Source organism: Pristiophorus japonicus, chromosome 16 (genome assembly GCF_044704955.1).
Source record: "Pristiophorus japonicus isolate sPriJap1 chromosome 16, sPriJap1.hap1, whole genome shotgun sequence".
Taxonomy (NCBI): domain Eukaryota; kingdom Metazoa; phylum Chordata; class Chondrichthyes; family Pristiophoridae; genus Pristiophorus; species Pristiophorus japonicus.
Window position 1 is genome coordinate 64587181 of NC_091992.1, and position 13491 is coordinate 64600671.

Genomic DNA, 13491 nt, shown 5'->3' on the forward strand with positions numbered 1-13491 from the left:
GCTCCAACGCTGCGGGAGTGCGCCTTGATTGGGAGGTCCCGCGTGGGCTGCTTACTAGGGACTGCACACCAAACATAAAGATTAGAGGTAACATTGGTCATCAGCTTAACTCACATACGCCTAAATTCTGCAATGCATTTAGTCACATTTGACCTCTGGAGGGTAGGAATCTCCAGGCCTGAGTATTTAATTGCCAGTATCCCATAACAATACTGGAAGTATTTACATGATTAAAATCGCTCCACCATTGGTGGCCGTGCCTTCAGCTACCCAAGTGCTAAACTCTGGAATTCCCTCCCTAACTCTGTCCACTTCTCTACCTCTCCTTCTTTAAGAGGCTCATTAAAATCTCTTTGACCAAGTTTTTGGTCGCCTGTCTGAATATCTGCTTACATGGCTCGGTCTGATAACGCTCCTGTGAAGTGCTTTGGGACGTTTTACTACATTAAAAGCGCTATATAAATACAAGTTGTTGTTGTTGAACAGGATGTAATACAAGGTGAAATTTGGGTGCATTCTCGTGTGTTTTCTGCCATATTTTGAATCATTCTGAAGAAAATGGTTCAGACATATTCCCCCGCGTGCAGTGGAGGAGGTTAACCGTTTTATTTGATGTTGTAGGCGAGATGTATGAAGTCATTCAAAGCTACACTGCGGCTCAGGAGGACGAGATAAGCCTGCAAGAAGAAGAAATGGTTGATGTCATCCACAAATTGCTAGATGGGTGGTGGGTGATAAGGTAAGGGGAAAACACACAGGGAAAATATATACTGAACGGTGCAACTTCAGGCAAACAGAAAGAAAATCTTAACATTTCGATAGCACCTTTCATGACCTCAGGATAACTCAAAGTGCTTTACAGCCAATGAAGTACTTTTCAAGTGTAGTCACTGTTGTGATGCAGGCAGCCAATTCACGCACAGCAAGCTCCCACAAATAGCAATATGATAATGACCAGAAAATCTGTTTTTCGGTGTTGGTTGAGGGATAAATATTGGTCAGGACACCGGGGATACTCCCCTGCTCTTCTTTGCCACGGGATCTTTTATTTTGACGGGGCCTCAGTTTAATACCTTAACCAAAAGACAGCAGCTCCGACAATGCAGCGCTCCCATTTGGTGACACCGCACCGGGAGTGCTGCGCACAGTTTTGGTCTCCCTATCTGAGGAAGGATATACTTGCCCTTGAGGTGGTGGAACGGAGGTCACCAGGATGAGAGGGCTGTCCTGTAAGGAGAGATTGAGTAGATTGGGCCTATACTTTCTGGAGTTTAGAAGAATAAGAGGTGATCTCATTGAGACATGCAAGATTCTGAGGGGGATTGACAGGGTAAATGCTGAGAGGCTGTTCCTCCGGGCTGGAGTGTCTGGAACTCGGGGCATAGACTCAGGATAAAGGGTCGGCCATTTAAGACAGAGATGAGGAGGAATTTCTTCACTCAGAGGATGGTGACTCTTTGGAATTCTCTGCCCCCAGAGGGCTGTGGAGGCTCAGTCTTTGAGTATATTCAAGGCTGAGATCGATGGATTTTTAAACTCTAGGGGGATCAAGGGATACGGGGATTGGGTGGGAACGTTTCCTACATTACAACAGTGACCACACTTTAAAAAGTACTTCATTGGCTGTAAAGCGCTTTGGGAAGTCCTGAGAACGTGAAAGGTGCTATATAAATGCAAGTCCTTCTCCTTTCATCACAAGGAAAGTGAAAAGTTGCCAGGCCTGAAGAATCAAGGGAACAGAGGCCCATAACTCCTTCCCCTGTCTCCTCCCCCAGCACCACTCACCCCCCCCACTTCCCCCAGCCCCATTCCCCCCCACCACCGCCACTTCCCCCCGTCCCCACTCCCCCTGGCCCCAATCCCCCCCTCTTCACACCCCACTCCTCCCGGCCCCACTCACCCCCGCCCCACTCCCCCTCTCCACCCGCCCTACACCCCCTCCCCCACTCCCCCCTCGGCCCCACACCCTCCCCCCCTCGGCCACACTCCCTCCCCTCCCCCACACCCCCGCCCCCAGCCCCAATCCTCCTGCACCCACCCCCCCGGCCCCACACACCCACCCCACTTCCGCCCCCGCTTCCGCCCTCCCCATTCCCCCCCAGCCCCACGCTACCCTTGGTCCCAAATTCCCCCCCAGCCCCATTACCTTCCCCCACTCCCCCCCTGGCACCACAGCCCCCGGGGGCCCCATTCCCACCCCCTCCCCATTCCCCTCCCCAGCCCCACTCCCACCCCCCGGTCGCACTCCCCCACTGGCACCCTGCCCACCACACACACACAGGATTATGTAGGATATACAACACAGAAACAGGCCATTCGGCCCACTCCATGCGGCATTTATGCTCCACTCGAGTCTCTTCCTGTCTTTCTTCATCTAAATCTATCAGCATAAGGTAGATATAGGGGGAAAGCGGGATGAGATCCTACAAGCTGAATTTAGGGAGCTAGGAGTTAAATTAAAAAGTAGAACCTCAAAGGTAGTAATCTCAGGATTACTAACAGTGCCATGTGCTAGTCAGAGTAGGAATCGCAGGATAGCTCAGATGAATATGTGGCTTGAGGAGTGGTGCAAGAGGGAGGGATTCAAATTCCTGGGACATTGGAACCAGTTCTGGGGAAGGTGGGACCAGTACAAACCGGACGGTCTGCACCTGGGCAGGACCGGAACCAATGTCCTCGGGGGAGTGTTTGCTAGTGCTGTTGGAGAGGAGTTAAACTAATATGGCAGGGGAATGGGAACCTATGCAGGGAGATAGAGGGAAATAAAATGGGGGCAGAAGCAAAAGATAGAAAGCAGTATAGTAAAAGTGGGTAGCAGAGAAACCCAAGGCAAAAATCAAAAAGGGCCACATTACAGCAAAATTCTAAAGAGAAAAAGAGTGTTAAAAAGACAAGCCTGAAGGCTCTGTGCCTCAATGCGAGGAGTATTCGGAATAAGGTGGACGAATTAACTGCGCAGACAGCAATAGCTATTAAACGATTATGATACAATTGGGATTACGGAGACATGGCTCCAGGATGACCAAGGCTGGGAACTCAACATCCAGGGGTATTCAACATTCAGGAAGGATAGACAGAAAGGAAAATGAGGTGGGATAGCGTTGCTGGTTGAAGAGGAAATTAATGCAATAGTAAGAAAGGACATTAGCCTGGATGATGTGGAATCTGTATGGGTGGAGCTGCGAAATACCAAAGGGCAGAAAACGCTAGTGGGAGTTGTGTACAGACTACCAAATAGTAGTAGTGAGGTTGGGGATAGCATCAAATAAGAAATTAGGGATTTGTGCAATAAAGGTACAGCAGTTATCATGGGCAACTTTAATCTACATATTGATTGGGCTAACCAAGTTGGTAGCATTGCGGTGGAGGAGGATTTCCTGGAGTGTATTAGGAATGCCTTTCCAGACCAATATGTTGAGGAACCAACTAGAGAGCTGGCCATCCTAGACTGGGCGATGTGTAATGAGAGAGGACTAATTAGCAATCTTGTTGTGCGAGGCCCCCTGGGGAAGAGTGACCATAATATGGTAGAATTCTTCATTAAGTGGGAGAGTGACAGTGTTAATTCAGAGACTAGGGTCCTGAACTTAAGGAAAGATAACTTCAATGGTATGAGACGTGAATTGGCGAGTATAGACTGGCAAATTATACTTAAAGGGTTGACAGTGGATAGGCAATGGCACACATTTAAAGATCACATGGATGAACTTCAACAATTGTACATCCATGTCTGGCGTAAAAATAAAAAAGGGAAGGTGGCTCAACCGTGGCTAACAAGGGAAATTAGGGACAGTGTTAAATCCAAGGAAGAGGCATACAAATTGGCCAGAAAAAGCAGCAAACCTGAGGACTAGAAGAAATTTAGAATTCAGCAGAGGAAGACAAAGGGTCTAATTAGGAGGGGGCAAATAAAGCATGAGAGGAAGCTTGCAGGGAACATAAAAACTGACTGCAATAGTTTCTATAGATATGTGAAGAGAAAAAGATTAGTGAAGACAAACGTAGGTCCCTTGCAGTCAGATTCAGGTGAATTTACAAAGGGGAACAAAGAAATGGCAGACCAACTGAACAAATACTTTGGTTCTGTCTTCACTAAGGAAGACATAAATAACCTTCTGGAAATACTAGGGGTTTGAGGGTCTAGCGAAAAGAAGGAACTGAAAGAAATCCTTATTAGTCAGGAAATTGTGTTAGGGAAATTGATGGGATTGAAGGCTGATAAATCCCCGGGGCCTGATAGTCTGCATCCCAGAGTACTTAAGGAAGTGGCCCTAGAAATAGTGGATGCATTGGTGATCATTTTCCAATATTCTATTGACTCTGGATCAGTTCCTATGGACTGGAGGGTAGCTAATGTAACACCACTTTTTAAAAAAGGAGGGAGAGAGAAAGCTGGTAATTATAGACTGGTTAGCCTGACATCGGTGGTGGCAAAAATGTTGGAATCAATCATTAAGGATGAAATAGTAGCGCATTCGGAAAGCAGTGACAGGATCGGACCAAGTCAGCATGGATTTATGAAAGGGAAATCATGCTTGACGAATCTTCTATAATTTTTTGAGGATGTAACTAGTTGACTGGATAAGGGAGAACCAGTGGATGTGGTGTATTTGGACTTTCAAAAGGCTTCTGACAAAGTCCCACACAAGAGATTGGTGTGCAAAATTAAAGCACATGGTATTGGGGGTAATGTATTGACGTGGATAGAGAACTGGTTGGCAGACAGGAAGCAGAGAGTGGGAATAAACGGGTCCAGTTCAGAATAGCAGGCAGTGACCAGTGGGGTGCCGCAAGGTTCTGTGCTGGGGCCCCAGCTGTTTACATTGTACATTAATGATTTAGACGAGGGGATTAAATGTAGTATCTCCAAATTTGCGGATGACACTAAGTTGGGTGGCAGTGTGAGCTGCGAGGAGGATGCTAAGAGGCTGCAGGGTGACTTGGACAGGTTAGGTAAATGCATGGCAGATGCAGTATAATGTGAATAAATGTGAGGTTATCCACTTTGGTGGTAAAAACAGAGAGACAGACTATTATCTGAATGGTGACAGATTAGGAAAAGGGGAGGTGCAACGAGACCTGGGTGTCATGGTACATCAGTCATTGAAGGTTGGCATGCAGGTACAGCAGGCGGTTAAGAAAGCAAATGGCATGTTGGCCTTCATAGCGAGGGGATTTGAGTACAGGAGCAGGGAGGTGTTGCTACAGTTGTACAGGGCCTTGGTGAGGCCACACCTGGAGTATTGTGTACAGTTTTGGTCTCCTAACTGGAGGAAGGACATTCTTGCTATTGAGAGAGTGCAGCGAAGATTCACCAGACTGATTCCCGGGATGGTGGGACTGACCTATCAAGAAAGACTGGATCAACTGGGCTTGTATTCACTGGAGTTCAGAAGAATGAGAGGGGACCTCATAGAAACTTTTAAAATTCTGACGGGTTTAGACAGGTTCGATGCAGGAAGAATGTTCCCAATGTTGGGGAAGTCCAGAACCAGGAGTCACAGTCTAAGGATAAGGGGTAAGTCATTTAGGACCGAGATGAGGAGAAACTTCTTCACCCAGAGAGTGGTGAACCTGTGGAATTCTCTACTACAGAAAGTAGTTGAGGCCAATTCACTAAATATATTCAAAAGGGAGTTAGATGAAGTCCTTACTACTCGGGGGATCAAGGGGTATGGCGAGAAAGCAGGAATGGGGTACTGAAGTTGCATGTTCAGCCATGAACTCATTGAATGGCGGTGCAGGCTAGAAGGGCTGAATGGCCGACTCCTGAACCTATTTTCTATGTTTCTATGTTTCTATTACATCAGTCACTGAAAGTTGGCATACAGGTACAGCAGGCGGTGAAGAAGGCAAATGGTATGTTGGCCTTCATATCTAGGGGATTTGAATTTAAGAGCAGGGAGGTCTTACTGCAGTTGTACAGGGCCTTGGTGAGGCCTCGCCTGGAATATTGTGTTCAGTTTTGGTCTCCTAATCTGAGGAAGAACATTCTTGCTATTGAGGGAGTACAGCGAAGGTTCACCAGACTGATTCCTGGGAAGGCAGGACTGACATATGAGGAGAGACTGGATCAACTGGGCCTTTATTCACTGGAGTTTAGAAGGATGAGAGGGGATCTCATAGAAACATAAAATTCTGACGGGATTAGGCAGGTTAGAGGCAGGAAGAATGTTCCCATTGCTGGGGAGTTCCAGAACCAGGGGTCACAGTCGAATAATAAAGGGTAAGCCATTTAGGACCGAGATGAGGAGAAACTTCTTCACTCAGAGAGTTGTTAACCTGTGGAATTCTCGACCGCAGAGAGTTGTTGAGGCCAGTTCATTAGATATATTCAAAAGGGAGTTAGATATGGCCCTTACGGCCAAAGGGATCAAGCGGTATGGAAAGAAAGCAGCAAAGGGGTACTGAGGTTGAATGATCAGCCATCATCTTATTGAATGGCGGTGCAGGCTTGAAGGGCCGAATGGCCTGCTCCTGCACCTAATTTCTATGTTTCTATAACCCTCTATTCCATTTTCTCTCATATATTTATTCAGCCTCCCTTTATATGCATCTATGCTATGGCACGCACACAGATACAGACACAGACACACTCAAACACACACACAGACACACTCACACACACACACACAGACACACATAGACACACTCACACACACAGACACACTCACACACACAGACACACACACAGACATATACACACACACACACACACAGACACACATAGACACACTCACACACACAGACACACACACACAGATACACACACACACAGACACACACACAGACATACACACACACACACACAGACACACAGACAGACACACTCACGCACACAAACACACACACAGACAGACAGATACACAGACACACACAGACACAGACACACAGACACACACACACCTAAAGACATACAGACGCACACACAGACACACAGACACACAAACTCAGACACAGACACACAGACGCACACGGACACACACACACAGACACTCACCTCTGTTGTGTGCTGACCTGAACGATACCTGCAGGAAATAAACCTTTGTCCCCAACAAAATATATTCTCAATATTGAGAAGCAGGAGAGCTTGTTCAGTTGATGTTAGAAACATAGAAACATAGAAAGTAGGTGCAGGAGTAGGCCATTCGGCTCTTCGAGTCTGCACCACCATTCAATAAGTTCATGGCTGATCATTCCCTCAGTACCCCTTTCCTGCTTTCTCTCCATACCTCTTGATCTCTTTAGCCGTAAGGGCCATATCTAACTCCCTCTTGAATATATCCAATGAACTGGCATCAATAACTCTCTGCAGCAGGGAATTCCACAGGTAACAACTCTCTGAGTGAAGAAGTTTCTCCTCATCTCAGTCCTAACTGGCTTACTCCTTATCCTTAGACTGTGACCCCTGCTTCTAGACTTCCCCAACATCGGGAACATTCTCCTGCATCTAACCTGTCCAGTCCCGTCAGAATTTTATATGTTTCTATGAGATCCCCTCTCATCCTTCTAAACTCCAGTGTATAAAGGTCCAGTTGATCCAGTCTCTCCTCATACGTCAGTCCTGCCATCCCGGGAATCAGTCTGGTGAATCTTCACTGCACTCCCTCAATAGCATGAACGCCCTTCCTCAGATTAGGAGACTAAAACTGAACACAATTTTCCAGGTGAGGCCTCACTAAGGCCCTGTACAACTGCAGTAAGACCTCCCTGCTCCTATACTCAAATCCCCTCGTTATGAAGGTCAACATACCATTTGCCTTCTTCACCGCCTGCTGTACCTGCATGCCAACTTTCAATGACTGATGTACTAAGACACCCAGGTCTCGTTGCACCTTCCCTTTTCCTAATCTGCCGCCATTCATATAATATTCTGCCTTCGTGTTTTTGCCACCAAAGTGGATAACGTCACATTTATCCACATTATACTGCATCTGCCATGCATTTGCCCACTCACTTAACCTGTCCAAGTCACCCTGCAGCCTCTTAGCATCCTCACAGCTCACACCACCACCCAGCTTAGTGTCATTTGCAAACTTGGAGATATTACACTCAATTCCTTCATCTAAATCATTGATGTATATTGTAAATAGCTGGGGTCCCAGCACTGAGCCCTGCGGTACCCCACTAATCACTGCCTGCCATTCTGAAAAGGACCCGTTTATCCCGACTCTCTGCTTCCTGTCTGCCAACCAGTTCTCTATTCACGTCAGTACATTACCCCCAATACAATGTGCTTTAATTTTGCACACTAATCTCTTGTGTGGGACCTTGTCAAAAGCTTTTTGAAAGTCCAAATACACCACAATAAACTGGTTCTCCCTTGCCCACTCTACTAGTTACATCCTCAAAAAATTCTAGAAAATTTGTCAAGCATGATTTCCCTTTCATAAATCCATCCTGTCACTACTTTCCAAATGTGCTGCTATTTCATTTTTAATAATTGATTCCAACATTTTCCCCACCACCAATGTCAGACTAACCGGTCTATAATTACCTGTTTTCTCTCTCCCTCCTTTTTTAAAAAGTGGTGTTACATTAGCTACCCTCTAGTCCATAGGAACTGATCCAGAGTCGATAGACTGTTGGAAAATGATCACCCAATCATCCACTATTTCGAGGGCTACTTCCTTAAGTACTCTGGGATGCAGACCATCAGGCCCTGGGGATTTATCGGCCTTCAATCCCCCTTCCCCGCAGCCGCGAGAGGGACCTGTAACCCCAGAAGCCCCAGTAGATATTCCAACTCTGTGTAAAAGAAAGCTGGAGCTCCCCCTCCCTTCCTGTGGACATGAAAGTCCAGGACGCCCCATCCATCCTGGGGTCGCCTCCATCTGGCCCCATGTGTCCTCCAACCCCACCACTCCATTCCCCACCTCCTCCCCAACTCCTCTCTTCTCCACGTTCTCTCCTGCTCATCCCCACCCACCTTCCGTATCCTTCTCCTCTCGCTTCCCCTTCCCACCCAGCTCTCCCGTTCCCTAGCCTTCATCTCTCCCCATCTTCCCTTCACTTTCTCTCTCTCTCCATTGCCCTCTGCTGTGCTCTGCTCCTCTCCCCCTCATTTATCCCTCCAGTCTCTTCTTTTCCATCTGCCTCCTTACTCCCAACCCCAGTTATTCCCCTGCTCTCTAACCTTGCTTTCTCCGAGTACTGTCCTTGGTATTGTTGCAATACAGCTCAGCGTGAGCTTCAGGTGCAGAATCACCCTGTTCTCCAGGGCCCTGCGCACCTCTTTGGAATAAACATCCAACCTTAGCTACATCGTGCATTTCCATGACTGCAGGCAGTGCTGGTGTCAGTGGTGGGGGGGGGGCGGAGAAACAGGTTGGAGGGGGTTGGGGGGGAGACGGGTTGGGGGGGTGGGGGGGAGATGGGTTGGGGGAGTCGGGTTGGGGGTGGGGGTGGGGGAGACGGGTTGGGGGGGGTGGGGGGGAGACGGGTTGGGGGTGGGGGGGAGATGGGTCGGGGGGTGGAGGGAGACAGGTTGGGGGGTGGGGGGAGACGGGTTGGGGGGTGGGGGAGATGGGTTGGGGGGGTGGGGGGAGATGGGTAGGGGGGGTGGGGGGAGATGGGTTGGGGGAGATGGGGGGGAGACAGGTTGAGGGGGATGGTGGGAGATGGGGAGATGGGTTGGGAGGATGGGGGGAGACGGGTTGGGGGGGTGGGGGAAATGGGTTGGGGGGATGGGGAGGAGATGGGTTGAGGGGGTGGGGGGAGATGGATTGGGGGGGTGGGGGTTCGATGGATTTGGGGTGGGGGGAGACAGGTTGGGGGGTGGGGGGAGATGGGTTGGGGGTGTGGGGGGAGATGGGTTGGGGGGGTGGGGGGAGATGGGTTGGGGGGGTGGGGGGAGACGGGTTGGGGGGATGGGGGGAGATGGGTTGAGAGGGTGGGGGAAATGGGTTGGGGGGCTGGGGGGAGATGGGTTGGGTGTGTGGGGGGGAGATGGGTTGGGGGGGTGGGGGAAATGGGTTGGGGAGGTGGGGGGAGATGGGTTGGGGGGGTGGGGGGGAGATGGGTTGGGGGGGTGGGGGGGAGATGGATTGGGGGGGTGGGGGAGACGGGTTGGGGGTGGGGGTCGGGAGACAGGTTGGGGGGGTGGGGGGCAATGGATTTAGGGTGGGGGAGATGGGTTGGGGGGGTGGGGGGAGATGGGTTGGGGGGTGGGGGGGAGATGGGTTGGGGGTGGTGGGGGGGAGACAGGTTGAGGGGGATGGTGGGAGATAGGTTGGGAGGATGGGGGGAGACGGGTTGGGGGGGTGGGGGAAATGTGTTGGGGGGGTGGGGGGAGATGGGTTGAGGGGGTGGGGGGAGACGGATGGGGGGGTGGGGGAGACGGGTTGGGGGGGGTGGGGGTCGATGGATTTGGGGTGGGCGGAGACAGGTTGGGGGTGGGGGGAGATGGGTTGGGGGTGTGGGGGGAGATGGGTTGGGGGGGAGATGGGTTGGGGGGGTGGGAGGGAGATGGGTTGGGGGGGTGGGGGGAGACGGGTTGGGGGTGGGGGGAAACAGGTTGTGGGGTGAGGGGGAGACAGGTTGGGGGGGTGGGGGGAGATGGGTTGGGGGGGTGGGGGGGGACTGGTTGGGGGTGGGGGTGGGGGAGATGGGTTGAGGGGTGAGGGGGAGACAGGTTGGGGGGTGGGGGGAGACGGGTTGGGGGGTGGGGGGGAGATGAGTTGGGGGGGTGGGTGAAATGGGTTGGGGGGTGGGGGGGAGATGGGTTGGGGGGGTGGGGGGAGACGGATTGGGGAGGTGGGGGAGACGGGTTGGGGGTGGGGAGACAGGTTGGGGGGTGGGGGGAGATGGGTTGGGGGGGTGGGGAGAGATGGGTTGGGGGGGTGGGGGGAGACGGGTTGGGGGGTGGGGGGAGACGGGTTGGGGGTGGGGGGGGAGACGGGTTGGGGGGGAAACAGGTTGGGGGGTGGGGGGAGACGGGTTGGGGGGGTGGGGGGAGACGGGTTGGGGAGGTGGGGGGGGAGACAGGTTGGGGGGATGGGGGGAGATGGGTTGGGAGAGTGGGGGGAGACGGGTTGGGAGAGTGGGGGGAGACGGGTTGGGGGTGGGGGGGAAACAGGTTGGGAGGTGGGGGGAGACGGGTTGGGGGGAGACGGGTTGGGGGAGGTGGGGGGGAGGCAGGTTGGGGGGGATGGGGGGAGATGGGTTGGGAGGATGGGGGGAGACGGGTTGGGGGAGGTGGGGGGGAAACAGGTTGGGGGTTGGGGGGAGACGGGTTGGGGGGGTGGGGGGAGATTGGTTGGGGCAGGTGGGGGGGGAGACAGGTTGGGAGGATGGGGGGAGATGGGTTGGGAGGGTGGGGGGAGATGGGTTGGGGGAGTGGGGGGAGACGGGTTGGGGGAGGTGGGGGGAGGCAGGTTGGGGGGGATGGGAGGAGATGGGTTGGGAGGGTGGGGGGAGTGGGGGAGACGGGTTGGGGGGTGGGTAAGAGGGGTTGGGGGGTGGTGGGGAGACAGGTTTGGGGGGTGGGGGGGAGACGGGTTGGGACTGAGGAGAGGGCTGCGCTCCCTATTACCCTGTGGGCTGTGTTTTCGGAGCCCGTGGACGCACTGTACATTTGTGTTGTATTTTCAGACCCCCCGGGTTGTCCGTGTTTCATTTCCTCCCATTTCCCACCTTCCCCTTCGGCCTCCAGCCGCCTCAGCTGCTCACACACCATTTTCGTTCTTCTATTTCTTTAATCTTTCTTTGCATTACTTGACTGAGATCCAACCGCCATTTACTGCCACTTGCTCCCTGGTTCTCGGAGGCCATTGCGCCTCTCCCCGTCTCTGACTATATCGAGGTATTGGGGCCATGTCTCCACACACTGACTGACCTCTGAGTGCTTTCAATCAATTGCTCAGCGTCTAATTTGCCCGCCATTTGTGACACCGAGAGTTTACTGTGCCAGGTCAATAACAGCCATCCGCAGGTCACTGAAGATTTATGTTCGGATACAAGGAATGACGTACTTCTTATTGAAACAGGAAAGGCGAGATTACTGGCTACTACCCCTCCATGTACCTGCAGAAATTGGGGACAGCTCAGAAGACGGAATTCAGCACCAGCAAAAGAAATCTCCCTCCGCCTCGAAGGTAAGGCCCTGCCCACACTGTGACATCACACGGCCCCGCCCACAGTGTGTGACATCTCACGGCCCTGCCCACACTGTGACATCACACGGCCCCGCCCACAGTGTGTGACATCACACAGCCCCGCCCACAGTGTGTGACATCACACGGCCCTGCCCACAGTGTGACAGTAATCTGCCAGAGCGGATCACCCGCCCATTATAGAACCTGCGCTGTGGTCACTCCTGTAAGTGGTTCCTGTGCCTCATACTGCCAGCATTGTGGATCTATACTGGGGGCAATCGATCGGCCCAATACATTACTGCCCGTGTGGGTCTATACTGGGGGCCATCGATCAGCCCGACACATTACTGCCCTTGCGGTGAAGCTGAAAATTTACCCCATTCTTTCCGCTTTCGGTTAAATATCTAAACATAGTTGGCAAGCTGTACGCTGGGATCTTGCATTTTCTGGCATTGTTTAATTGCTCATGACTCACAGCAGGGTAGTGGAGTGACACGGAAGGACCTCCTCTCCCTTGTGCAACGTTTGTAGAATGAATACAGTAACATGTTTGGAGTGGTGTCCCGATTTTCCATGTAATGGGGCTGTGTGGATAAAAGTTGCTGCGACTAACAATGGTGGGTGCTGGGGGCGAGGAATGAACATTATTCACTTTCACCACCCAGTATCATGCATCCAGCGCGCCCAAGGATTACTGGGTTAACCATAATAAGCCCACCTTTATTTTGTCGCAATATTGTGCTTCCATGCCAGCCTCAGTGGGTACAGTCCCATTCTGATCCTCCGTTATAAAAGCCAGTGTTACAAATTTGCTGCATTTATTTCCTTGGGTTCAGTGGTGTTGGTCACTCCTGTAAGTGGTTCCTGTGCCTCATATGTCCAGGAGCACTCCCGCACTGCTCAATATCTAGCTATACTGAGTGTCAAAGCATGCCCCAGCACCCCACACGTGAGTAATGGACTTATCCACACTCTTTGACGTGTTCTGGAAGTTCCCTGAGAAAAATCTTGAATAGACTGGGGCTCTTTGCCCTCGGAAAGGGAAGACTGATGTGTGACTTAATAGAGGTCTTTAAGATTATGAAAGGGTTTGTTAGAGTTTGCAGAAGATGCTTCCACTCACAGGAAGGCCAGATCTAGCAGCCAGAAATATAAGATAGAACATAAGAACATAAGAACATAAGAATTAGGAACAGGAGTAGCCATCTAGCCCCTCGAGCCTGCTCCGCCATTCAACAAGATCATGGCTGATCTGGTCATGGACTAAGCTCCACTTACCCGCCTGCTCCCCATAACCCTTAATTCCCTTATTGGTTAAAAATCTATCTATCTGTGATTTGAGTACATTCAATGAACTAGCCTCAACTGCTTCATTGGGCAGAGAATTCCACAGATT

General features: G+C 51.4%; 1 protein-coding gene across 6 annotated transcripts in view; it reads left to right on the plus strand.

The window, feature by feature from the left end:
* The window catches only part of ncf1 (neutrophil cytosolic factor 1), a 299264-nt gene that overhangs the window by 235417 nt on the left and 50356 nt on the right, over window positions 1-13491 (plus strand). For all 6 annotated transcript variants that reach the window (XM_070857395.1, XM_070857398.1, XM_070857396.1 and 3 more), the window contains 2 exons: window positions 622-739; window positions 11988-12095. In XM_070857395.1, the coding sequence (XP_070713496.1) occupies window positions 622-739; window positions 11988-12095 (226 nt within the window). The remainder of the gene's footprint in view (window positions 1-621; window positions 740-11987; window positions 12096-13491) is intronic.